General features: G+C 38.3%; 3 protein-coding genes across 10 annotated transcripts in view; all 3 read right to left on the minus strand.

Annotated features, from left to right (window-relative positions):
* CPNE1 (copine 1) overlaps positions 1 to 23611 on the minus strand; it is a 50832-nt gene extending 27221 nt beyond the window's left edge. For 2 of the 8 annotated variants that reach the window (XM_083617712.1, XM_083617718.1), the window contains exon 1: positions 23484 to 23611. The gene's annotated coding sequence lies outside the window, so the exon portion shown is untranslated. Of the gene's footprint in view, positions 1 to 16094; positions 16237 to 20282; positions 20370 to 23094; positions 23224 to 23483 lie in introns of those variants that run through there. The other 6 variants (XM_083617711.1, XM_083617717.1, XM_083617714.1 and 3 more) reach the window with 5 other exon arrangements.
* LOC310764228 (fer-1-like protein 4) overlaps positions 1 to 24217 on the minus strand; it is a 114057-nt gene that overhangs the window by 86048 nt on the left and 3792 nt on the right. The window lies entirely within an intron of this gene.
* On the minus strand, positions 11964 to 16215 carry RBM12 (RNA binding motif protein 12; the record flags this gene model as incomplete). The annotated part of the gene is made up of 1 exon (XM_083617707.1): positions 11964 to 16215. One exon carries the CDS (start codon positions 16213 to 16215, stop codon positions 13573 to 13575), a length of 2643 nt encoding a protein of 880 aa, XP_083473833.1. The 3' UTR covers positions 11964 to 13572.

Genomic DNA, 24217 nt, shown 5'->3' on the forward strand with positions numbered 1-24217 from the left:
ATTTGGCCAGAGACTGTGTTGTACTGGTTACATCTTGTACTATTTTTTAGCTTCTAATAACTTTTGACCACAGAAATGGCCTGCTGATATTCTAGTAAATCGCTTTCCTGTCTATTTAAAATTGAAAACTGTGTAGTTGGAATAATTATCAATAATTTTCAACAGATGGACATTATTTTGCATTTCTCAGTCAGAAGCATTGCTTGCTTTTTGTTCATCAGCTTAATCCAGACTGTTCAGAATGTTCCTTCTGCATTTTGGTTTGTATCATACTTATACCCATTTTCCAGATGTGAAAAAAGGAAAGCAGTAGTAAGCTATAATGTGACATATATCTCAGCATCATTGGATCACCACAGTACTTAATTGAAGCGGTGGAAGAAATTGCTCAAGAGAATAGCACAGCAGTGAAAATGTTCAAAGATCAATTTATGTAGCAGCAGTTCACTTGTTGTTTCACTACACTCATGGTTTTATTTATTTACAGATTTCTACTGCACTCTCTAAACAAATCCCCAGGGTCACAATATGCACAGAATATGGATAGCAGCATTGTTCAGTGAATCAATACACAATGCCGTGTTATTTAGTTTGCTGCACTCAACAGGTGATTTCCTTCTATGAGGAAGGTGGATTCTATAGAAATGGGGCAACAGAGCAGGCAGGTAACTAGGTGAATAACCCAAACCCCTATCCTTTTCTTTACCCACAGACGCTATAATTTGAGGTTATCTACCACACTTTGATTAGCTTAAGAATTCAAAGACTTGCTGTGTGAGCTTTAGATGCTTAAATGAAGCATCTCACATCCCACCCCCTGACCTATCCCAAAACACTACTCACAACATACCTACTTCATTTAGCGCTGCAGAAAGAATCAACTGCACCATTCTAATCCCTCCCCCCCAGTCACAGAATCATAAATTGTAGAGTTGGAAATGGCCCCGAGGATCATCCAGTCCAAGTCCCCTGTAATGCAGGAATATGCAAACCTGCAACCTTGGTGTTATTAGCACCGCACTCTAACCAACTGAGCAATCCTTTATATGTGAGCACTTACCAGCAAGTACATTGCTGCAGATTATGAAAATGAAAAACCTTACTTGGTTGAACCATCATTTACTGCTTCCAATGTATTCCTGATCATAGAATCATACTGTTGGGAACCTGAGGATCATCTAGTCCAACCCCTGCAACGCAGGAATCATTTTCAATTACCCAGGCCACTGCATACTACAATCCCTACTAATCCATTCCTAATTCTCAAACCTCATTAAAGTTATAGATTGTGGCTTGAGTTTTACTGAGAGTAGACCCATTGAAATTAATGGGCATGTTAGCAATGTTTATTATTTCAACAGGTCTACTCTGGGTGGAATGAGCATCTTTAGTGGCTTTCTACACTCTCCCCCCCCCCCCCACAACTGCCAATATGGCAAGTTTATGGTGTCATGAACCACTTATTTCCTTTGCCATGAGCTTGTTGAATGCTAAGGAACTTTGATTGTATGAAAGGGGTTTTTAAAAGAAGTTTTCCACTAAGTTTTCTTAACTCTTACCGCCTAAGCTTTCCAGATCGGTAACTCCCTGATCTGTAGTTTGCAGTTTCATACAGTTGAGTTAAGCTGACCAGAACTTCATGTACTACTTAAGATCAAGAAATGCTATTATTTTCTATCACTTCCTAGCCTGGGCTTATTCCTTAAGTGATGATTATATAATCATCACACAATAAACTAAGTTGAATTCCATGTTTCACTTGCGTTTTTCAATGTTGCTGTCTCATTTTAGATTCTCCGATTTGTTGCCGCACATGTAAACAAACGTTGCTCAAATTTCATTTTCAAAAACTAGTTTAGCACAATGCTAAACTATTCAGACTTTCTAAAAAGCTGGTCTTACAAGCCACAATATTGGTAGGTAACTATTATATTTGCTAACTAGAAGGGGTGGGAAGAGATTTGTGGCTAGTATACAACCTAGTTCAGCAATGTTTTCATTGCCTTCATAGCTTTGGCATGAATGTAACTTAAGTTAAGAGTCTCTCATCTGCAAAATAGTTCTTTAGTTAAGTAGAAATGTATTGAGTCTCTGATGAATTACATTTTCACCTGTGAGTGTTCTTTCTATTTTAAACATGTCTTAAACATGTCTGTTTAAGCTATCTACTTAATAATGTCTTTGAATTCACTTGACAAGGTCTTTTTTTTCATTCCTACTTTTCTAGTGTGTGTGGGGGGGTGCCTTTTTCACTTTTAATACTGCTGTTATTACTGGGCTCCTTCAACCTGCCTATATAGTGTAATATTATTAGCATTTCATGTTTGCAATATATTGTAGATACAAATTTTGGAACTTCTGTCCCATCGCAGCAGGCTGTGTGTGCAACCTGATGCAAATGCTCATTCAGATGGAAGCAAGACATGGATGCACATTGCTATCCACATTTCATGTTTCTGATTTCAGGATGCTCATTGGTGTCTGCATCGCAGTGTCGATGAGAACACACATCCATGCTGCTAATCTCATTCAACACTTTATACGATGGCTGAACTGAAATCCGTTTCCTCCTCTCATTTTCTGTTATTCTCATTCTCGCACAGCGACTTCAGTGTTTCATCCAAAAATGGCACTTCATAGGGTATGTATGTTTGAGTGTATTTGCTTTAGAAGTACAATACCCTGTATTATTCAAGAAGCTGAAGCAGTGGAACCGTGATGGGAGATTTCACCTCAATGACAGGCTTCTCTGCTTTCCAGATACAGACCACTCTTTCACAGACAGGGTAAAACATATAAACATATACGTAGATCACTTTTGTTTAGAAGCATGCAACTAGCCTTCCATATGGGAAATTTGTCAGAGGTTACATTGAAGAGGAAGCTGAGTGTTTATTACTTTTCAAAGTTCAGCTTATTAGCTGCACAGTCAGTGCATCTGGCCATGCATATCGCTCATCTGGCCATTTCCCTCACTACAGCTGAAGATACAATAGGAAATGATGCTCCATCTCTCATTGTAGTTATGAACGATGGACAACGGGCAATGTTCTCCTGCAATATTCTTGATTCCAAAGTGCCTGACAGGCAAAACAGTGTGACTTTTTGAAAAAAATAACAAACTGCTTTGTGCTGCATATACAAACCCCAGCTGTGCCTTCAGAAAAGAATCTGAAATCTGTTTTAATCTCCTTCTTGACTTGGACTCAGAAGGTTTTATTTTACAATTAATCCTCTAAATGCCTATTGTTTGACCAGTTTCAAATCCCAGCATACCCAAGACTCTTCATGAATTTAGGCACAGTAGCAGACGTTTAATCAAAAACTGCAGCGTGAACACATTGGGGGACAGCCCAACTGCCGAATCAGCTTTGCAACATTGGCAGCAATAGTTAAGACCACAAATAATTCCCATAAGCAGGATACTCTTGCTTTATAGTTCTACTAAATGGGTATCTTTATCCAAACTCTATATACATCTAACAACCACGAATATAGGCTAAGCTTATGCCAGTGCAAATCCAGTGACATCTGGTTAGTCAGTCTCCTCCATGAGAACAAGTTTTCTACTACGCTTAAAGGAGTAATCCCTGTGCCTATCACTGCTGCATTTACATTTTTCTGCTGCTATCTAGCAGTAAGGATTTCGAATTAGAACATACAGCATTAGTTATTCCTGCTCCAGATTCAAAGCTGTGCAACTAGTGGTAGAAATGGATCCCCTTGTAGAGTTATAGAGTAGAAGGCTGAATTAATTTTTCATTAACTCCTGCTAAGGTGTTCTGAGGAGGTCATATATTTAGAAGAATACATAAAAATCATTCACCAGAGTAACTATGGATAGTGCAGCACGGAGGTGCAATCCGACAATTAAAATACTCCTACGCTGGATGAAAACACTAAGCTTAAATGCCAAGGACTCCTTTGTATGAGACATTATGGCTATAGGTGAAAGAAGCAAATACCAACATAAACCAGTCTTCTCTGAGTATGTTATACATACCCAAACATACAGCTACACATAGCAAACATGTTTATGCAAAAACGTTCAGTTTGAATGTCATTTCTACTTTTCCTCCATCCCAATCTCCCTTAATATTGCAACACTACTTTTTTAAGTTTACTGTATCCTTCCTTGCAGCACATTATTGACTATACTTGTATCATTTTACTTCCAAGTAATATATGATTTCAAGAAGGATATTGTCACAAGCCAAACCACCTTAATGTACATTTAAAACAGTTTACACACAACCCTAAAAATGCATGTATGATGGGGCATATAGAGTGGAACACACATTTGCAACCAGACAAGTGAAACAGCTGTCAAGTCATCTGTCACCTGCTCTGTACTCTCTGAAAGGCTACCAGCAGAGAATGCTAACTAGCTAGTTTCTGCCCTGTAATCCCATAGAAACCAATAAGCCAGTGGTTCCCATGCTTTCCCCCACATGGGCCTTTTGAAAATTGCTGAAGGTCTTGGAGGACCACTTACCGACTTTTCTGTTGGTTGTGGTAATTGTATTAAATTATGATATATGCTGCATGATTTTAATTGTATTTTAATTGCATCTTTTATTTTACATATTGTATTACAATTTGATTTCCATAGAATGTATTAAATAAAAGAAGCAATTAAAATACAATTAAAGATCAGTATGGCTATTTAATGAAATGGATGTGCAGACCCCCACATTCAACCACAAATCCACAAACACACTGTGGACCACCTGAATGAAGCTCAGTCCCCAGGCGAATTTGGGAACCCCTGCAATAAGCCATTATAGATGCAGTTTCATTATCTCAATGAAACCTTCAGTTCCTATTTGTGATGATGATCAACATATCCTCTTCCCTTAACTATAGAGAAAACAGCTGCTCAACTTAGAACCTTATTTGTTATTTACTGTTTGAAAGTTGGGGGATTTTGCAAGCCTCCTCTAGCTGAAAACCGACCAAACGCCAGGATGTATTACTGTTTAGTGTATTTCCCACCATTGTGTATGCTTAGTTCATTCTTTAGCCACTTGTTTCTTTCCAGCACCAGATCTATACTGCAAGTACTACATGGTTAATTTGTTACAAAGACAACACTGGTAATGGTTCATGGTTGTCTTTAAGATACCATTTTAACAAAACCTGTGTCTTGTAACTCACCTGTCATCGACTGGCAATCAATGTCTAATCTTCACCTTTTAGAAGTTACTGTACTGAATGCCTGGAAACATCGTAAGCTTGGATACAAAGCAGCTTCTGTAGGTAGCATGAAATGCTTCTGCATACATGTGAGGAAATTCAACGGCCACCTCTCAGTTTCATTAGAAAAATCATGCATTGGTTAAATAAAAAACTCTCCCTACTAAGCAAGTGCATAATTTGCATATAGTTATTGTTAGCATTTCTCTTTGGAGTAGCTCTATTAGGAAAATCTATCATTTATAATTTTTATTTATTAAATTTGTATACCACCCTTCAACTGGAGATCACAGAGTGCACCAGTGAAGCTAAACAAGAGTGAATCCAATTACTGAGTGGGTAGGCAGGAGGCTGCTACTTAAGCTGCTCTGAGCCTTCATTCGAAAGAAGAATTCCTAACAGCCAGCCCCGAAGAGAAATGAAACAAAAGAATTCTCAATTCTTAGCAGCACCAAATTTTAGGTGGTTAACTTTGAGTGAATAATTTTTCCAGTGTTGACTGCACATTCCTTATTACATGGAAATGTGTTCTCTAGTTTGGCCTAATTTGAATTTCTACCAAATTTGATAATCTGCTTTGAGATTATGCAGAACTCTTCCCTACTGAATTTCAGGTTCTTGACAGACTTTCCTGTTTCAGCAGTTATTTATTATTCTTATTTCATAAAATGTATACCTGTATGCCGGAGGGGGGGGGGACTCTCAAAGCAGTGGTTTTCAGTAGTTTCTTATTGCTATTATGAATTTTAATAATCCTTATCCTTTTTTTTAAAGTACACCACTTAAGACATTCTAAATATTAAGTGAAAGATAAATGACATAAAAATAAATAAATAAACCTCTTAGATGAAGATAGTATTTAGGTTTACAAGAGGTATCCAACAAATATAAGGAATGTTGAAGAAAAGAAACGCACAATAATGATAAGAGGGGCAGACTATTCTTTGTTCCTGGTGCATTTCAAAATCTATTTTTTCAAGGGATGTAGTCTTTACAATGACCTTAAGGTGGCTGGTACTGCTCATCCACACAATGACCACAATTTTTTCTGCACTAGTATTAAGTCCGCAAAGTTCAAATCTATCATAGTATCTGTTCTTTAGGAGATTTGACACTTGTACTGTCTTGTGATAGAGTGAGAAATATTTTTGGTCATCATCACTGAGTGAGTAAGCAGAGCCAACTGCCTTACAGCTTATAGACCTTTGAGGTGGTTTAGGAATACTACCATGAGGGCCACATGAGTCATAGATATGAACAAAACACTTTGCTAGAACCCTGAGAGCTAATCCAAGCAAATTAAATGCACCGACTGCCAATCAACCATGTAGCTAGACGTTTTACCTACCTTAAAGTGATGTATATTAAATGTGATGTAATTCTCTGGATTCTTTAGCATCACAACCGTATTCTTGATAGGCCAGTGTCAAAATACCACCATTTTCCAGTGATAGAACAAAGGATGACTGACAACACTGATTTGCTAAAGGAAGTTTTCAATCTATACAGTATAATTTCTAGTATTCTATAGTCAAAGTTTAGATTTTAATTTTATTGTCCATAGTAATAACCAGATCCAATACACAACACTAGACCTACAGCTTAACAGTAAAGAATGCAAGAAAAAAATGTTTGAATAATCCAAGCAAAAAAGGATAGTTCTCCCAAGGGCCATGCATGCACCTTAAATTAAGCATCGCATTACTTGTATGCAAAGTTTCACTATTCTGAAAACTTTAACAAGGTTCTATAGCAAGGGTTTCTGAACTGTGGTCTGCGAGCTTCACCCAGGTGATCCATAGCATGTCCACAATAAATATTCATTTGAATTTTATCTTTTCATTTCTCATATAGTATTACAATTTTATTCTCTGGAATACAAGTTGTAATACAATTAAATACAAGTAAAAATCACACAGCATCTGCAAGTGCATGACAATTGCTACAACAGGTAGAAAAATAACTAAGTGGTCTGCCATCCAATTTTCAAGTGGCCCCTGGGGGGGGGAAAGTTTGGGAACAACTACTCTGGAATTAATCTATACGTATTTGAGAAATATCTGTTAACTACACCTAAACAAGTTTAAGAGAGAGTATCATTCAGTAAATCCTGGTTCAAAAGGTAGAGAACAAACCTCATATTGAACCTGCAAACTAATGTTCTGCTGCACCATAGTAACCAATTTTAGCACAAAAATATATCTCTCTCACATATGACACATTCGGTTTTTGGTGGAAGGCCCATGTATTAATAAACTTGTGAGCTAAACCATCTAAGTGCTGAATACATTTAAACTTGTTCTGAGTAAAAGAAGCACAATTCAGAAGGAATAACAACAATTTTCTAAACTTGTTACTAAGTATTTCACCAAACTCTGTACTGCAAAGGCCAAAGCTAGCTAACCTAAAAATCTCAAAATCCACAGAAAGGACCTGAAATCAAAAGAAAGGCTGCCAAAAAAAGTTCTCAATTGCCGCAATTGTAGCTTGAGTACCTGCAACCTATCACTTTTCATATGCTCAGGCATATTTTGCAATAAACCTTATTGCTACCAATTAGAACTTAGTATTGCACCAAAAATAATAGTTACAACAGGGGACAGTTGTGCACACACACCTAAGCTACAACAGAATTTTGTTGGACCTAGGAGAGACCCACATTCAAATCCCCACTAAGCCATGAAGAGCACTGTGTAAATCCTTGGACAGTCACTATTCTTCATAAAGGCAGCTGTGAAGATATACTGGGAGAGACATATGTCCTTGGCCACACACACACAACAAATAAAATAATAAAGCTGCCTGTACACAAGTCTGCATAAATACATAAAACCACGAATTACATGAAAACGTTGAATATAAAGTCCAAGTCTCTAGGTATCATGGACAGAGATAAAGTGCATGGGCAATAAATAAGGAGAAGCAGAAGCAAGCAAAATTAAGTTGTGTAATTTAGGCAGGCTGCAGGAATTTTCTTCTTTTAATGCAGAATTTTGCTTTTTAAAAAATACAAACACAAAGCCAAGTTCCTCGCACAAGTAACTATGCTATGTAGAATAGAAACACCAAAATAAAGCATTTTTCACTACGAGAAATTATCACAATTTCAGAAATCTGGCAGTGTCCCTTCCATATGCTCTTTACAATCAATCACTTATGTAGTGTAAGGACTAATGTCTTATGCATCGGCAGACCAACAACAGATCAAAAACAAATTTCTGAATGCTGCAAGTCAGCAGTGTTTTCCTCTCACTTTAATGAGTGGATGCTTATTTGCCAAAATCCCACATGCAGTCCCTAAAAAGTGGCCTGCCAGCAAGCTGATGCCACAGATATTGCAGCCTCAACATCTCTTCTGCCTCTGTGTTGCTGGCTGGCTGAATTTGGCACAAGCACTTCCAGCTGCTGACCCCTATTTAGTGTACTGAACTCAATACTGCCTACAATGCTGTTAACGCCACACCTCCTCTGGAACGCAATTCCTTTCGGCATTATACAGGTGCCTTTGCTGTACTATTTTTGGTGCCTGCTAAAAACTTCTTTGTTGAGGCAATATTTATTTATTCTTTGTTGTAATATTTATTATATATTTTATGTAAACTTCCTAGAGGTGCTTACAATTAAACATGATATAAATTGTTAAATTAAACAGAAATCTGGTTAAATAAAAAATACACAGAAACCTGCTTATGTGCATAGGTTTCCTTAACTGAATCACCAAGTGGTAGCTTTCTAACACAATATCTGATATATATTTTTAAAAAATGGAAGTCCTTTGTTTTAACACAACAGCGTCTTCTAACGGAGATTATTTCAAGTCATTATAAATAGTTGCTTTTACAGTAAAGTGTCGTAACATTGGGCACCATCATGTTTGGTGTCCTCTGCTTCCCAAAAGCCACTAGCTCACTTAAATGGCTCTACTGTTTGCTCCTCTTTATAAATCAATATTGTATCACATCTCAAAACGTCTATCTTCCATAAAGGCTTCCCACCCAAAGACAAAATGCCTAAATGTGTGCAGCTGAACACAAAAATTATTCCTTCCACCTTTATCTCTCTTCTATACGTTTTTCTTCTTTCTCGTAGTTAGAATTTAATAAGTAGCTTCCTCATGGTGAATAACTGTGTAGTATTTGATTTAATAAAGTGCCGTATACTCTGGCAGTGTACTGTTAGGTGTTTTTCCTGAACACTGCTTCAAATACTCTAAAGCAGAAAGGCAGTTTATAAAATTCTAATCAAAATCTAGAAAACTGTATTATAGAATCACAGAATTGTACAGTTGGAAGGTACCCCAAGGGTCATCTAGTCCAACCTCCTGCAATGCAGGAATCTCAGTTAAAGCATCCACAGCACCCAACCTTTGCTTAAAAACCTCCAAGGAAGGAGGGTCCACAACCTCCCGAAGGAGACCGTTCCACCGTCGAACAGCTCTTACTGTGAGTTTTTTTCTGATGTTTAGTTGGAATCTCCTTTCTTGTAACTTGAAGCCACTGGTTCATATAGAAGTATATTAATTTCATATTCTTAGAGAACATCAGCTACATGTTTAGAAACAAGACTCACTATGCCTTCTACAATATTGCTCCTTAAATAACGTTAGCAGAGCAAAAAATATAATTAAATCCATCTAATGCTCCCCAATGTTAGCTAAAGGCTAGCAAAGTTAGGGGTTAGCTAAGTGGTTCTATCAATTTATTCCATCAATTCGACATCACCACTCACAGTACTCTATCCCCATTAGTCATGCACTGAATCTCCAAAAGCAGGGGTACTCACAGTAGGTTCTCTAAAGATCTCAATGAATTTAGACATTTGCAGAGAATCAGACGCCCTTCAGAAGCCCCAATTCTGAACTTTCAATCAAGACCAGTACTTTACTTGTACTCAATGGCTTGGATCCAAAGATATTTCCTAAAAGCAGAAAGGCACTTCCATTTGTACAAGGCAGCCCTCTCAAGCGGTACCCATTTCCTGCTGCAGTCACATGCCCCATCAAAGAGTGTTCAAAAGGACCCTTGACCTTCAGGAACAGCTTTCCAGGGGGCACAGAGGATTGATGTGTGGAAGATGAGCCAAGAAAACCCCATTGTGCGAGCAGAGTTCCACTCATTTTCTCTCAGGATCCAACCAACAGAATTAAGATTAAAACATAATATATACTGGCAGGATAAGTTCCAAGCAGCTATTTAAAGTGAAGTTTGGACATCCTACATACAACACTATGCAGTATGGATGTTAACAGCAAAGATAACTGTAGAAAGGCAAATTATGCCCAGGAGGCACTGCAGCAGGCACACTAGGTGAAACTGGTGAAAAGTGTTTCATTTAACAGATGCCACTGGAACCTCCAATATTAAAGACAAATCTAACTGGAATCTGAAAGACATATTGCTTGTATTTCTCTGGCCTTTCATCTCTAAACAAATATTATTTCGCTACTCCAATGAGGGTGACAATCTGTTGTACACTGGAAATCATACTGCGAATATAATCTTATACATAATTACCTAAGAATAAGTCCCATTGAACTCAATGGGGCTGACTTCTGAGTAAATAGGCATAAGATTGCACTGTAAAGTTTTCTTAGATAAAATAAGCAAAATTTAGCTGTTTGTTCTACTCATTTATTTGGAATAAAAAGGGACTCTAGTATGGGAAGAATAAATTTCTGTTAATGCAAGGTGGGTTCTGTGGTGTCTTGTAACTCCCTTCTCCATATACATAAAGATCGTCTAATCCTGGAGTGGGTGAGACAGCACATTCTGTAAGTGGTTTCTAGGATCCAATCCATCTTGCAGAATTTTCCAGGAAAACATTGTCTTCTCGTCAAAACTTTAACACAAGCTCCCAAATTAATTTCAGCTTGTACACCACTAAGAAAACTCCTACAATAACATCACTTGAATTTTCCAATATCTGATATGTATACTGATGTGTTAAAGTGTCAATATAGCCACTGACCAGAGGACATGATTAACTGGAGAGTATATAAACACCAAATATAAATATTAAGCTTTGAGTATAGCTTTAGCAAGATCAGCTGCAATTTAAAAAACTTCAGACAAATATATCCTCTCATTTTAAGAGATTTACTAGTGCACTATTTTTTAATTTTTAAACAGTATACAGGATATGAATCAGATGGGATTTCAAACACCATCTGCATAACAATCTGAAGAAACAAGTCTACAAGAGTTTCCTAGTACCCTGCTGTATTTTCTAGAGTATTTGCAGAAGTATCCTAACAATCCCACGTCAAAGTGAAAGGAAGCGTTCAAAACCATTAAGTGAGAGAGGACTAAAAACCACCAGTTTAATTGAAGTTAACATCAACAAAGGCAATGCTAGGATTTTTCAATATTTAAGTACGGTTACCAATTCATCTACATACTACTTTCAAAATTCAACCAATTCTTGAAATAAAACATTGGGCTAAATCCAAAGGTTCCATTCCACTCATTAAAGGGACTGCCCATCCATGGAAATAGCCACCAGTGATTGAAAGAAGTCATTTCATTCATGAAACAGAACTTTTCAGTTCAACCTCATTATTTTACTTTTCAGGATTTGTCTTCCTGCAGTCATACCCATATGATTGCAAACTAGTTGGCAATTAGAGAACAAACTTTAAAAATAGAAGTAGAAAATGCTCATTCCCTATTCAGGCCATTTCCTCAAAATGTAATATTTTTATTGACTGTTCAATAAAAGAAGTCTGCTGTTGAAACACACCAGACAATTAAAAATAGATAGCAAGAAACTTCAGAAAGACAGTTTTATTAACAGGAGGCTTAGTAATTTTAACAGTGTAGTACAATCATGTCATTTTTCAGGAATGCACCATCTCTGTTCCTGTCAAAACAGTTCCAAATCCATGAATTACAAAATTTGTAATACAGCCACCACTTCATTGCAACACTTTCACACAATCCTTGAATTACTGTACTGCAAAATCCTCTCATGATGCAGCAATTCAGCATGTTTTTTCATTCACCTAACACACTGGATGACTAGAATAGAATGGTTGCCACTTGCACGTCTACATTATGCCAGGCTGTGCACTTCAGATGTTCCATCATACCCAACTCAAATGGACACTGTTTCCCTTTAACTGGGATCAGAATAGCTTAAAATGTTTTTTAAATATACAATGATTTGCAAGTGTTTTTTCAGGCAACTTGTTGAATCTAATCATGGACAGTCTTTGATTTGCATCTTCCCTCTTTCATAAGAGAGTTCTACCAAGAAAGTGACAATTCTACACAGAATTTGAACAATGTAATCTATTGGAAAGACTTTAAGAACTCAATTTGTGACGGGAGACATTTCAATGCTTTAATATCTTAAGTGATCATAGCAATAATTCACAAGATTTCATGGAATCATAGTAACACAAATGATTGCTAACATTAACACTTTGCATCAGTCCCTTATGTTCACTTAATAAACCAAGAGATTTCAGAAGGGTGTGGTTCAAAAATATACACAACATACAGAGTGTACAAAAACCAAGTGATGAGGATCCTATCCCAACTGTAACATACAATCCTAACAAATCCATCTAATCAAACAGTTATACTTTCAAATTGTGGCATGGTATGGCACCTCCATGTATTCAATATTAAGCATACAGTAAAGATGCAGAGTAATAAATGAAGGTATCTGCACTTGTGGCAAAAGCCTTATTCTATACAGTCAGTTGAAATATGAACTAAAATTATTCCACAAAAGCTGGAATTTTACAGATTGTTCTGTTTATGTATAGGAAAACTGCCTATATGTTTCTCAATGTACATAATTTCACTGTCCATACACCAAGAATCTTTGAAAAAATAAGGTACATAAACAATCTGTGTATACTTAGACTTTATTCAGTTGCAAAGTTAAACTCGGGACTTTTAAGCAAAATAACCCCCAAAAAACAAAAACAAAAAAACTTTGACCTGTGTAAACAAAGAAATTCAGCCAGCTTTTAACCAACTCTAGAAATAGCTACTTCCTATTTTACAATAGCTTGCAACAGCACCCACTAAGAGATCACTAACTTCATCAAGACAGTTTTCCTCATCCAAGATTTCAAAAAACAAAAAACAAAAACACAATCTAGACTCCTTGATAAACATTGCATGGTTAATTTAGCATTAGCAAACTTTTTCTACTTATGAGAATCCTTCTTTATGTATCTGTACTGGTAGAACAACTGCACATTTCCCCTTGCAGTGATTGCTCTGTAAACAATTAAACCAGTCAAATCAAAACAAATGGAAAGTTTAAACAATTTATAGGTTCTAACCTGGAGCTACTATAAAACAGTCTGAATGCATAAATCACAGCACTAATATCTATTCTACAAACATTTTATATTACCAGCTACCCTAGAACAAGTTTGACTTTTCTTGAGCCTATTGGCCTGTCATTCAGATCAACAACAGCTGCCATTGCTTCATCACGAGATTCAAATGCAACCATTGCTTCACCTGTTGGCATGCCCTTTTCATTGTATTTTAAGCACACTGAACCTGGGATTACTTGGTAACCATAGAAGAAATCCAAAATTTCATCCACTGATACAGTAAAGGGCATATTCTGAACTTTAATGACAGTTGGCCCTGGCTTTCCAGAGCCAGCCCCAAACCCAGGTGGCCCAGCGATATGCAAGTTTCCAGGTCCAGGTCCAAACCCTGGAGGTCCACTTAAATGTCCAAGCGCACCACCAAGACCTGGAGGTCCACTACCAAAGTTAGGAGGAACAGTTAAATTACCAGGCCCATTTCCAAAGTTCTGAGGACCTCCTGTGAAACCTGATGGCCCAGTTAAATTGCTAGGCCCACCTCCAAAACCCGGAACATCAATTCCTGAACCAGGCAGACCAGGCAGGCCACTATTTCCAATAGAAGGCATCCCTGGCCTTGAATCACCAAAGCCACCACCCATTCCTGGAGGTGGAAGAGGGGGGCCAAATGCATTAGACCCACTGAAATTGCTGGGAAAATGAAAAGGAGGACCACTGTTTGCATCTTTGGGGCTATTACCTATGAAAGAATGTTTATCCCCACCAGCATTCTGCACTCCTGGCATTAGTGCACTCCCTTGCAATGGCATTTTCAACATTTTTTTCCCCTGGGAGGGAGGATTTCTCTCAATTTCTCTCATTTCTTCAAGGGAAATAACTCTTAGCACAACATCTCTCCCATTTAGTTTCTTTCGATGCAGGCGCTCTGATTTACGAGCATCTTCTTCAGCTTTGAATTGGACCAGTGCTTGTCCTAAACCTTGCCCATTAGTATCAACAAGAATTTGTATAGAGTTCTCTTCCACTGCCAGTCCCTCTAGAAACTGAAGGATTTCCATTTTAGTAATGTTGTAGGGGATATTGGATATATGTGCACATAGTTTAGAAGGGCCAGTCTCCCCTTCAGTATTCATAATGATCTCACGCTGATCATAGTTGAAGTTCTGCAGTCTTTTCCGAATCATTTCTATCTTTTCTAACATAGCTTTTTTTGTTATGGGATGTACTTGAATGAAACGATTTCCAATGTACTGCTTATGATGACATAAAGCTGCTTTGTAGTCAGTTTCATTTCTGAACTCAACAAAACCTTCACCAAGTGCTTTCCCATTGGGTCCATAAGCTATGTAAATACTGTCTTCCACAATATCAAGCTTTTTAAAGAAATCTATTACATGCTTGTTCTCAGATTCAAAAGGAAGTCCTTTTAAATAAACACAGAAGCCCTGGTCATGTGGTGATCTGGATCTGGATCTTTTCTGACCATTAGGTGATTTAGACAGAGAGAGAGTCTGAGGAGAAGGATGATTTTGTCCAGAAGGACCCATGGTTTGCTTGAATGTTATATGGCCTCCTGCAGACACCCACTGTCTCTCTGTTGCAGGACCAACTTCGACATAGCGCTGAATCATCAGCATCCTGTTTCGCTTCAAGGCTTCAAATGTATCTTGAGGAGAACAAAACTTAACTAATCCATTTCCATTATTTCGTCCTACATGATCTTTCAGTATATGCACTGCATCCACACGAAGTCCATGAAAAAAGTCTTTCACGTCAGATTCTGTTGCTGAGAATGGCATTCCATGCACACTGACATACAGATCATCTGGATTGACAGGAAGTGATTTCACACCACTTTGAGAATTGATCTGAATAGGATTTATGGGACTCATGAACATTGGATTCAAGTTAGTGCTCAGATTCATGGCTGTTCCAGATCCATTCATTCCTGTAGGCAAAGGTGCTACAGGTGGGGGATTCATTGGAGGCATTCCTGATAAAGGAGGCAGAGGGTTCATAGGTGGCACAGGAGGTACAGGAGGTATTGGGGGAACTGGGGGAACAGGAGGCAGTGTAGGTACTGGAGGTGGGACAGGGATGGGAGGAATGGAAGGCATTGGGGGCAATGATGGCAGAGCTGGAATTGGAGGTATTGGTGGAGGTGGTACCGTGTTCATTGAGGATGCTGTACTAGGTATGGTGGAACTAAAGGTGGGACTTCCAAAAGTAGCACCAATATTAGGAGGAGCAGTTCCCATACTGGCAGTGGAGAATGTTGGTATGTTTTTGTTGCTTTCATGAACCGAAGTAGCTGCAGTAACTACACTAGGAGAGGGACTGTTAAAGTTAGGTACTGTCGTAGGAAGAGTCACCCTGCTACTTATTCCAGAACTAGGTGGAGGCCCAGACCTGCTAGCATTTGCGGGTGGCATATCTAGATTTGCTGTTTCAAAGCGCCTGCGACTGAGTTCAATCATATTCTGCATTTCAGTTTTACTGCTCAGCAACAGTGTTACTTTGGACCCTTTAATGGTACCACCTGTGCGCATCATACCCAGCCTTGCATCTTCATCAGTGGCAAAGACGATGAAAGCCTCACCCAGCTCACCCCCTACAATATGCACGCCCCCATCAGGAATGGTCAATCCAGAGAAGAAGTGGCGAATGTCCATAGTCCCCGCCACAATTGGGAGACCTTGTAAGCGGATGACCACAGCCATGCTGCGCTGAAACACACACACCTGCAGATGAGAAAAGGCAACGGCTAGGTCAGACTATTTAAGACACCATATGCTTAACCTAGATACTTATGTTTAAAAGCTCCTGCAGATCTTAAATCAATTTACAATTTGTGATCTTTATGCATGCAGCTTTCTCTACAAAGTACTTTTAAAGCACAATTGCATCAAAGCTTTCCAGTAAATTGCAATATGGAATGTTAAAGGCTGTTGACAAGAACACAGTCAAAAACTGGAACCAAGACAAATCCTTCTGGAGAACACCAGCTTCAGATATGACAATCCAAAAGCAAACTTCTTGCATTAAGCTCATTTAGCTCAAGGCTGGAATAATATTTTAGGCTCCTGTGCACCAATGAACTTTTTATTTTTAAAACACTTATCTTATGTCACAATCTTATACTTCAGTCCCACACAGGAATGCATAACTACTTCAAAATTCCTATACATCACATTGCTTGGTATCTAGAGACATGAAATCTCTCCAGCCTATTCCTTGCTCCTCACCTTTGTTCTTTTTTCTTTTTTTTTAAAGAATCTCCTCCTACTCTGCAGCTTTCACAAAGCCATTAATTCCTTTATACAAGCAAGCCAATACTTGGTTTGGTGTTTGGATGGAAAACTCTAGAGTTACCAGGCACTGCAAGATGTATTTTAGAAGTCAGATAGGAACCAGTAATACACCTCTCCTGCACCCTGTGTTTGATTATGTTGCTGTTTCAGATAATGCCACTCTGAAATAGCTACATAGTACTGTCAAAAGCCTTCCTAAATTAAAAAAGGACTGGCATCTCTAGGAAAAATAATGTGATAAAGGAAATAGTATTTAAAATGTTCATGATTTCTTTTTTTTTAAAAAAACCCCTTTTTTGTTAAAAGAAAATGTTTTTAAAACCATTCATCAGCTTGCTAACATGAAGGGATAAAAACTTACATAATTGCTTTTGAAGTATCATAAAATTTTCAATAAATTGGCTTTGATTTAGTTGAAGCTCATCAGAAGAACCTTCCTTTTTCCTTATGGTTGCAGAGAGAACTATAAAATGAACTTTAGCTGAAACAACCAAGTAGCCAGTAGCCAGAAGTATGAAAAATAAACGCTCCAAAGGTGCCATGTTGCCTGGGATTAACAAGCACATTTTCCCATTACTAAACAAATCAGGAAACCAGCTTATGCCACCAGAATACTGGAAGCAAATTTCATTTAAACATTTTTTCAATATATCTATGCTAGATCAAAGAGGCAACGTTCAAAGTCATCCACTAATAATGCTAAATCTCATGAAGATACAGAGAGTACTTCACATTCATCCTAATGTCTAAGTGCTGGAAGGGCTATTGATGTACTGGATACTGTACATCATATTTGGTGAAAATGTGATGTCACAGTCTTTCTGAAGTTCATTTAGTTCCTGGTAGAAATAATTATAATTATAATTATAATTATAATTATAATTATAATAGTTATTGTTTTATTTAAACCCTTCCCTTCAGGCTGATAACAGTAGTTTTGTGTTGTAATATATTTTGTCCAGTTTTACAATGTTGCTTATATTTACTGTAGTAAGTACTCTTAATTAAAGAGTTTTCTTTTAAAATAAAACAGGTTTGAAATCTGCAGTGTCACCTTTAAGATGTTATGACAGTCACAGATACAAATTACTATGCAATAGATTTGCAAATGAGAAATAGGAAAAGGCTTTTAAAAAGTTTATTAATCCCTAATTTAAAAGCATAAGAAAGTGTAGATTATTCAAATGCAAGCAAACAATTTAGTACAAGTTAAAGCAAGCATTCAAAACTAGTACAACATATTAGTGGAAGATGCTGTATTGTTTTTAATATTCAGTTGGAAGCCACCCAGAATGGCTGGGGAAATCCAGCCAGACGGGCAGGGTATAAACTATTATTATTATTATTATTATTATTATTATTATTATTTGGACAGCAACATCTACAAAACATTTATTCTGCAGAAGTGTTATAATCATAACCTAAGCAGCAAAATCAAAAGAGTGAATAGGCCTATTCAGTAGATACAGACCTCAGCACATCATAAAAAGGCTAAAACATTTTTGTTAAAAGATCGAATAAACTGTAAACCATGTTATATAATATTGAGGGTGTCTATGACTGGAACCTTTGCACAGAGGCTCAAGTTCTATTATCTTCAACTAGTTTTTGAAGAACATTCAATTTTGCATGTTCAAGACCCACCACAAATATACAGTGGTACCTTGGTTTAAGAACAGCTTAGCTTATGAACAACTTGGATTAAGAATGCTGCATACCCAGAAGTAGGTGTTTTGGTTTGTGAACTTTGCCTTGGAAGCAGAACATGTTCTGCTTCCTGTTGAGAGTGTTGCATTTGTAAATTGAGGCCCCCGCTGCTATGGGAAAGCACGCCTTGGTTTAAGAACACTTTGGTTTAAGAACGGACTTCCGGATTAAGTCCATAAATCAAGGTGTATTGTCTGAAGATACCTTGTTGCATACCTTATTACCACAGTTATTCAACTGGTGCTCCAGGATCTAACGCAGACTCCAACAGCAGAACTACTGCCAAACAAATGTGGTCTGTGGAAGTGGTCTGAACACAAGTTGGGGGCGTAAAAGAGTAGGCTTATGTATGCTCCGATGTGTGCAGGCACCAGGAATGTAACCCTGCACAAATAGGACGAAGCCTGTATGATGAAAATTAAGTATAAATGCCCAAACACATGTCTGCACTTTAGACTGGTCCTTGGTCTGAAAAAAGTAGAAGCCTCCTAATCTGACCTACATAAGTATTTCACTTGCACTATGTGCACCAAATTCTGATCTTACACAAAAACAGGGACATGCTTTCAATCATCACAAGCAAGCAATAGTATTGTTTACAGCCAAATCTTTCTCTGCAACCATAAGGAGTTTTGAGATAAACCAGTCCAGATATATACATTCTATTAATCAAAACTATTAAGTCTGTCTTAGGAACCTGCTGAAATATTGAGACACCAAAGTCTTGTTCCATACTTCATCACCAGAAATGTCACTGGTAGACCATAGGAACAGGGCCTTTTCTGACAATGTGCAAATATTTTGGAACGTCATTTTGAGAGATGTCTACTTTGCTCCATCTTTATTTGTTCTCATATGGGTAGTTCACAAAGCTTTTGTCTTTTATACTTACCAAAAAGCTATGCTGTGCTGTTTATTTTGTACCAAACTGTAGTTACTGATGTTTTAGATTTAATAGCTGCTTTGATTATATTTTAGATAGAGAGAAGGATAAAAATATTTGAAACTAAATTATTAATCTTTGGGCCATTATCTCAAAGAATGCATTTCTTCCATAATGTCATAAAGCTACCTAACATGGCCTTCCATTTTAAATAATTCATTCATCTGGAGATACTTATTAAAAAATACAAGACACAAATGTTTGCACAGCCATTTAACAACAGTTCATAAATGTTACATAGAAGACTGAGCAGCAAAATAGTACAGTTCTCCAGAAAACAACAGGCTGTAGATATAAGCATCATGGTATATGTAAAGAATGTATTTTGGGGGGCACGGATATATAAAAATCTGACTTTGCAAATATATAGCTAACACTGATATGCATCACAAAATGTATTAATTATTTCAGGCTAAACACCAAAGAGCTACAATTATATTAAAAATGTATTCAAACACCAAATGCAAATTAAACACTTAGCTGCCAAGCTTCAGCTAGGAGAGTAGAACTCACCTGGGTTTTGTTTGTTTTTAAACCTACATGACTAGACAATTTGGGTAACTACACAAAACTTGCTATACAGAAGAGTTAATGGTGTTTTAAAAACCACATAACCCTAAAAAGACCTCAATCTTAAAGAATTCTACCCACAGAAAGTTTTACCAAAAAAATCACAACTTGAGGCCAACAAAGGGGGGGGGGAACCTCCATATATTTTTGGTGATTTAAACTTTTTAAAGTAACTCATGTACTGGCTCTATCTTCCTGAGTACTTTGAATTATCCAAGCGTGTTCAGTAAGCATAAATACATCTTCAGTATCTTACCTGCCAAGAGAGGTGTGTTTTTTTTCCTTAACAAGTAGTAGAAGCCAAGGCAATCCTGTGGGCAACCAATTAAAACCAACTTTTAGACTGAAATAAAGAATAAATGGAGGCAAAAATCAATGCAAGCAACACATAACTAAAAGTTAGCAGTCCACAATGTGCTGTGTATTATGACAGTCTGGGACAATGTCCATCATAAGGCACTCCAATACATGGGAACCACAAGTTTGAGAGTGCATGAAATATACATGCCTTGGTCTTTTCCACAGCTTCACACATTTTGATAGCAACAATTACTTTTATTTTAAAACAAAAAATATTCAACATGAGAACGAATACAAACAAAAAGCCAGAACACATTCATTACAGAAATTAACTTTGCATTCTCTCTTCAGATAGCTGATTTGTCTCATTTCATAAAGAGGGCTAGTTTATTTTTCCTGATCAAGAAAACTAGAATAGTTTTCTAATGCTACAACTTCTCACCCAATTAAGAAGTACTTTAAATAAACCAAAACACAACATCCTTTCAAAGTCATTTCACATTTGCTGAAGCCAAATCAGACTGCAAATACCTTACAATACACTTCCTCCTATTTCTTTAACTTTGCTTATTTTAGAGCTGCAGAATCAAAATACAATCCAACATAAATTGCAAACAGGACAATCTTCTTCTCAAAGTACAGGACCAAACAGTATTTCACAATCATTGTGTCCAACGTTCAGCAAGTTTATATACACTAGTACTTAAACACACACAACCCTAATGTAATCTGGAAATCCTGATCTGCAGATCCTGAAAATATTTTCCATTGAAAGAAAAGAAACAAAAAACGAATACTGAATTCCACACATCTCATGAATGGCTTGACAGGCAGTTCTATGAACAGGTGATATCTGTAATTATGCCTTATTTAAAGAAAACCGTATATTTGCTGACCACAGGAAATAACAATTAATCGAAACAAAGACTTTCAAGGAACAAATCAACATCAGCACCACAAAACTTAAACAGTGTGAATTCCCGCATAAAATCTGAAGTAAAACACCTGTCTGAACAGCAAAACCCAAGAACTCATTCTCTACCTGACCTTATAAACTATTTACAATTCAAGATTAGGACATATGTTAATTCATGTGAGAATTATTCAGCACAAGCCAAACTTCAGCATCTGAAATCTTTCAATTATCCTGGTGACAATTTTTTGTACAATTCGAGAGATCGCCTTTTTTCATTTCTAAATAGCTTAATAATGTTCCACATGGTCATTTCACTGCAAAATATAAATGCTAACAGATATTTTTCTCCAACCAGTTCCCAGTGCACATTTCTATTCAACAAAAGGGTCTGCCGTCATGCTCAGTTTTTCCAGTAACTATTTTCTGTGGTTTATGCCGCATGCATAATTCCAAGCAAGAATGTTCAGAAATCAAAAACCTTTTCAAACAAAGCATACTACCAGATATGCTGAGATATTCTGTCATATTAATTTATCCCTGGTCTTAATGACTCCTTCGTGCCCAATGAATACTCTTTGTATGATGCCCTTGAGTTCCGAAATATACACCAAAATCGTATAGAACCTATGATAAGCTTCTTTTTTACTCATGAGGTAAGCAGAACATTCCTAAGTACAAAGTAACTTTCCAACACCAAGCATTTTCTTGGAGCTTTGTTTCAAACAAACAGTATTAAAATGTATGATTACTATGCTTATCAGTAGCTGGGGAAGGGGAAGGGAAAGTGTGCTGGAATAAAGGGATTCACAACTGAAGACTCAAAGTCAACACAAAACTAAAGCCAGTATTTCCTAATAATCAAAATACATAAGAACAAATACTTTTTTAAAAATGAAAAGCCTTTTTATAGCATCTTAACAGTTTGTACCTATATGTAAGTTTAGCTGTTCTATTGTCAATTGGCAAATTTAATTCCTATCACCTTCCTTTATCTTTGGCTAATAATCATCAATTACTTTACCTACTTACAGCAGCCCTATTGTTTAAAAAGCAAATATCCTTCCATTTATGTCCCTCAGAGGAAATAAAGAAACTAGGAAAATACAGCAAACAATGAAGCACTCTTTCATGAAGTCAAATTTCGGAACGATAAATTAATTTTGTATACAAATGATGTCCTTATCGCTCTATAACAAATGAATTTGTTATATAACCTGACGAGCACGCCCATGTCAGTGAAGATATGAAACATATCCACCCCAGGAGTCCTAAAGAACAACCATAAACTCTGAAGTCATCCTCCAGAACCAAACGTTTCTTAAAACCTTTTTAGCCAACTTAAAACAGCGACACCGGGTTTCACATGTAAGGTATCATTTCATGCCGCGAATTTAAATTTTTGTTAACCACGAAGGGCCCAGAAATTTCACAGAGCGCAGTTAACCAAAATAACAAACAGTGGTGTGTGTACCTGGAGACCACCCCACCAAAACAAAACCGTGATAACAGGACGCTAGATCTCAATCGAAAGCTTTCGAAAATTCATCACGGCGTTGTTCACACTGAGTCCAGTACCACTTCGAATCTGCACAAGGACGAGTCTTTATTTGACTTGGACGCCAGAGATTCGGGCGTACTGCGACAGCTTTTGGTTGATGCGAAAAAAAATAAGGGGAAAAAAAATCCCCGCAGCTCAGGCCATTTTGTTTTACACTACCGAGTTCGCTTCCATTCGCCCCCGCCATCCCCTACAATGGGAGCGCCTGCACCGCCCTAAGACCCGGCCCCGGGGATGCTCCCAGGGAAGCCCGGCTTAGTCAGGCCACTTATGAAGGGAGCCGCCGATACTCACCTACCCCCAAAAGAAACGGGGGTCACAAACCCACGGGGCGCATAGGCGGCTCTTCCACTACCCCGAACCAGCACCGTCGCTCAGGCGCAGCCAAGCAACCCTGCGCACCAGGCCCAAAATGCCTTAGCGAGGCTAAATGCCTGTCCAACCTACAGACCCCACGCGAGAGTTACAGGCCAAGGCCTTGAGGAGCCAACGAGGCTCCGGAGCGCGGCCCTTACCCCCCGCTCCCTTCAGGCCTCATTCCCGCCCTCCCGCCCTTTGTGCAAGCTGAGGTGGGAGGGGAACACGCTCCCCCTCGCAGCCGAGCCGGACAAGCCCGGCTTTCCCCACCTATTATTATTCCCCGGCGAGCCGGAGGCGCCGCCAGGGAAGTGCTAAGTTCTTACCGAGGGGCCTGTACGGGAAAAAAGTGGGTTAGAAAGGAAACTAACTCGCCACTCAGGCCCCGCTCCCCGCGCTGAGCCCCAGCGCCAGCGACCGAGCAGCGCCACAAAATGGCCGCCCGCCTGCACCGCCTCCGGGCCGTCTGCGGCAAGGAGAGGAGGGTGTGGCCTGAGGTAGGCGGCGCCGCGAGAGCGTGTGTGGCGAAGGCAAGCGGAGCGAGCGAGGGGGATCTTCCCTGGTGAGGGAAAAGCGCGGGCGCATCTTCGAGGTGGCCTCCTGTGGTACCTTCGCAGTCTTCGCACGTTTGGTGCGGCGAAAGCTTTCAGGTGGTCAAAGCCACTCCGCCAAAGACACTGAAACGTTATCAGCAGTAGCTGAAAGGGGGTGAGGAAAGTTTTGTAAACATTAGGACCGACCTGCCATGAAATACAATAGGTGCCAGTACTTCTGTCACATTTCCATGTGATCAAACCCAAATATATACAACATAAAAACAGAGAAAAAGCAGGAAGAGAAATGACTGACATTAGCACCCTCCTTGCAGCTATAAGTGAATGGGGCTGCGATTCTGAACACCATAGTGAGTAACCCCTGCTTACTCGGCAGTAAGTTCCGCTGAGCTTCACAGGGGTTACTCACTATGGTGTTCAGAATCGCAGCCCCATTCACTTATAGCTGCAAGGAGGGTGCTAATGTCAGTCATTTCTCTTCCTGCTTTTGTTTATCTTCTGCTCAT

This window comes from Podarcis filfolensis, assembly GCF_964270895.1.
Source record: "Podarcis filfolensis genome assembly, chromosome: 6".
Classification (NCBI taxonomy): Eukaryota; Metazoa; Chordata; class Lepidosauria; order Squamata; family Lacertidae; genus Podarcis; species Podarcis filfolensis.